Source organism: Papilio xuthus, unplaced genomic scaffold, assembly GCF_000836235.2.
Source record: "Papilio xuthus unplaced genomic scaffold, Pxut_1.1 DF826923.1, whole genome shotgun sequence".
Lineage (NCBI taxonomy): Eukaryota > Metazoa > Arthropoda > Insecta > Lepidoptera > Papilionidae > Papilio > Papilio xuthus.
Window position 1 is genome coordinate 881,647 of NW_013531726.1, and position 4,297 is coordinate 885,943.

At 34.7% G+C, this 4,297-nt stretch overlaps 1 protein-coding gene across 1 annotated transcript; it reads right to left on the bottom strand.

Annotated features, from left to right (window-relative positions):
- Window positions 1-464: 464 nt before the first annotated feature.
- Window positions 465-2,650, bottom strand: LOC106122628 (cytochrome P450 6B5-like). The gene is made up of 2 exons (XM_013318717.1): window positions 1,275-2,650; window positions 465-926 (listed from the first exon to the last, which is right to left on the bottom strand). Exons 1-2 carry the CDS (start codon window positions 2,608-2,610, stop codon window positions 763-765), a joined length of 1,500 nt encoding a protein of 499 aa, XP_013174171.1. The 5' UTR covers window positions 2,611-2,650; the 3' UTR covers window positions 465-762.
- Window positions 2,651-4,297: the final 1,647 nt, after the last annotated feature.

Here is a 4,297-nt window from a genome sequence, read left to right on the forward strand (position 1 = left end):
TGTTTCCTCAAAGAGTGTATATCCTAAAGGAGGACAGATAGGATATTTTGAAAAAGAATATGTGTGTAGATATTTGTTTTGTTACTGGCTGTCGCCCGTAACTCACCATCTGCGCGGAATTAAAAATAAAACTTATTAGCGTATGTGTTCTTCCAGACTATGTTCTACATCTATGTCAAATTTCAGCGAGATCCATTCAGCCGTTCTGGAGATAACGTCTAACAAACAACCCTCTCAATTCATCCATACATCCAAACATTCGCATTTATAATATTAGTAAGATTTGGGTTTTTATTGGAATAATCTTTTGTACCTTATTTGTATGTATAATATGATAGTTTAATTTTATATAAAATAAGAAATAAGGTAAGTAAAATAATTTTTATTTTAAACACTTGACATTTATTTTAAAAACACAATATCAACATATTTAAGTACAATTTTTCTTTCTAGACTAGGTCATAGTCAACCACGCTGGCCAAGTGCGGATTGACTTTACACATATCTTTGAATTTCTATAAAAATGTTCAAGTCTTACCAACTGCATCAATGATCTATCAATATAAAGACAATAAAATAATTTAAAAATAACAATTCTTATATTTAAAACGTGATTTTAACACATTAAATGCCACGGACTCGTCTGGCGAGTTCACTTTCTTATGAAAAATTGCCGAGGCATGAAACGTGTTAAAAGTCTTATCCAGTCCATAAAATTATATGACATTAAAGTTTTATTTTAAACTTTTTTAAGGGTATTTATTACCTCTTTACAACATTTAAATTAATATCACCGGATGGAAAAACGAACAAACGCGTAGGATTATATTTGAACTTTAACTGTGTATTTTTCGATGGTTCCACGCGGAAGTTGGACAAAAACTTTATGATGCACACTTGGGATTGCCATTTTGCAAACCGCGCACCTGAAATAAAAAAAAATATCATTAAGTCAATGAAGAAATGCACCCATGGATATATGCATGGATGGATGGATGTTTGTTTGAAGGTATCTCCAGAACGGCTAGATGGATCTCGCTGAAATTTGTCGCACATAGGCTTACTAACTATGTTTATTTTTAATTCCGCGTAGACGGTGTCGCGGGCGAAAGCTAGTATTATTATATCGCGTATTTGACCACTGCCTTCACCAAAAAAAAAAAACAAAATGTCTTTCTAAACGTGCCAACTAATTTTACTCCAGTTATTAAATTCTTGGCTTCATCCATTTTCTTTAACTTTTATGTAAAAATATAAAAGAACGATTAACCTACCTAAGCAATTTCTAGGACCAGCTCCAAATGGTAAATAAGCACAGGAATGTCTGTTCTTCTCATTTTCTGTACTGAATCTTTCGGGATCAAATTTATCTGGGTTGGGATAATATTTCGGGTCGTGTTGTATCCCCCAACCTGATATAATCACAGTTTGCCCTTTCTTCACAGTAACATCAGTGCCCGGGATAGGATAGTCAACTTTGGCATTACGCAGCAGAATATCTGCAACAGGATATTTTCTCAATGTTTCATCAAATGTCTGACCTAAATATGGCATATCATTCAAGCATTCATAAGTTATTTCTCCATTATGACGTTTTAGAGTCTCATCTATTTCTGCAATAAGCTTGTTTTGCACATCAGGATTGTTGGCAAGTTCGTACAACATGAAGGCAATGGTGGAAGCGCTAGTTTCGTATCCAGCCGTGTAGAATATGAACGTCTGCGCTGCAATGATGCTGTCGGTCAGTTCGAGCTCCTTCACATCTTCCTCGTCTTTTCTTTTTGATCCTAAAATTTTTTTCTTTTGTCTCAATTCCAAAATTAAATCTATGAAGTCCTTTCTATTTGTTGGCAAACCACTTCTCTGTTGAATAACAGATTTAGTAAGGTTGTCGAAAAATGTACTCACTCTCTTTGGGAAAAGTGAACCATTTAACTTTTTCAATATTCCAGGGTACATCATATCGAGTTCGATGCCGTAATTTACGGTAAAAATTAATTTGTCCAATTCTTGCAAAGATTTCAACATATCTTTATCTAAATCTATACCGAAGGCACAAGCCGAGATCGATGCCATTGTAAATCTTTGAGCGAGAGGGTACATGCGCTGTTCCGCATTAATTTGAATAACATCGTCGACATAATTAACAAATTTGTCTCCACAGTCCGACATAAGACGCAACATGTTCTTGAGCTTTCCCGAAGTAAACAGCGGAGTGAAACGGTTCCTTAAAACTCTCCATCTTTCGCCGTCGGCGTGGAAAAGGTTAACACCGAGACCTTCGTCACTGAATGCAACTCCTCTATCAACGAACAAATCAAAATCTTTAATTAAAATATTCTTGACTATATCCAGATCACGTATCATAAGACAAGGCGTTGTCATTCTATAAATTCCAACGACTTTCTCTTGTGGATAGTTATCGTAAATTTCTTTCAACTCCATAATTGCTTGTTTTCTTCTGAAGAAAGAACCCTTGAGATTTCCGACGAACGGTAGAGGTTTGGGACCGACAACATTTCTTGATTTCCAGTAATCGAAAGTCCGGGTGAAATAATAGTACAAAGCGGCGAATAAAGCCGCGACAGCGGTCAATAAGACGTACACCATGTTGCCAAACAAGATCACTGAATGATATGTACAAGAGGTACACAAGGGAGAATATATATATATACAAATATATTATATTAATAACGCTGATCATGTTTATAGTGTTTAAATTTAATATAGATAATAATGAGTCAGCAAAATTAAAAACTGACAAGTCATTTGTTTTTTGTCGATTCATTCCTATCTTACTAATATTATAATTACGAAAGTTTGGATATATGGATGGATGTTTGTTACGCAACTTAACAAGTTTTTTTTTAATTGCACTGACAAAGTCGCGGTTATGAGCCACTAATTTAATAATTATTAAATATTTCGTAATAATAACGAAATGTGTTTTTAAAGAACTTTATATTTACTAACCAACTGACAATGAGGGTAATATTTTTGTATGTAAGTTTTATGTTTGTAAAAGGGTTTATATGTATGTAAATTTCATTTTCACTCACTAGTGCTTAAACGACCAGTGTGTAAGTAAGAAGTATGATAAACTAAAAAAAAGCACTGGCCGTGAATTGAGATTTTATTCGCTTTAAAAAAATTGGATGACAATTTTTTTATTTTTTATTATTGGTAGGAAGTAGAATATATTTTTTGCTAAGTCACATATTTCGTTGCAAAATATTTACGTATTATTTACAAGATGGAATTTATACATGTCATGACAAGTTTTATTAGTCATAAGTTTTAATTATTATTTATCTATAATTATATATTATTTGATGGATCGAAGATATTGCAAACATTCGTTTCTTATTAAATACACACTAAACTGATAATTTCTTATCGGTATAAAAATAATTAGATAAAGGGCGTAATGTTTTGTGCGATCAAGCTCCTATATGATGGCCTGGAGTCTAAACAACTAATAAGTTATTTATATATATATATTTGTGGCTAACGAGCGAGCGGCCACCTGAAATCGCTGAAATAGCGAAGTGACTGCTGCCCATAGACATACGCAATTGCATATGCGTCGCCTACCCCAACCCTAAATCGACGGAGGAGAGGATGCACAGAAAGAAAATATCCCTTTCCATGCATCCTCTCATCCGGAAAGCCCACTTCCACTTCCCATCCTTTCCTTATAAAGAAAAGGATGGGAAGGGAAAGAGGACTAAATTAGACCTCCGGGACGCACACTCATCAGACGAAACGAGGAATAGCTTCCACTTCACGCCTGTCTTCTGTGTGGTCGTGGTATTTCACCGGGCAAGCCGGTACAATTCGTGCGAAGATGTTCAAGCGGGCTCTATCACTGTTAAAATAATTAGAAATTAACTATATCTTACAAATATTATAAATGCGAATGTTAAGATGGATGCTTGTTTGAATTTATCTGGCTTACCCGATCTTGATATTTTTCACACCTATAGAATATAGTCTAGAAGAACACAGAGGTTACTAATTAAGTTTTTTTTTACTCATTCAATTATTAGACAAGTTCCATCCATATAGTGTTAGTACATAGAGCAGTTGATATAATTAATTTTGTTACTAGTTTAGTGGTACGAGATGCATCTACGAACAATTCCTAGTAATGGTAGAGAAAAAATCTCCATGCTATGGTGCTTAGGATGAAGTTGGAACTGGCTCGCAGCCCGCAGAGCGAGGACAATTTTTTTTCTATTATGACAGCCATCAACGCCTGACTGAGCATACCAGATGCACTGCAGAAGCCAGCCTC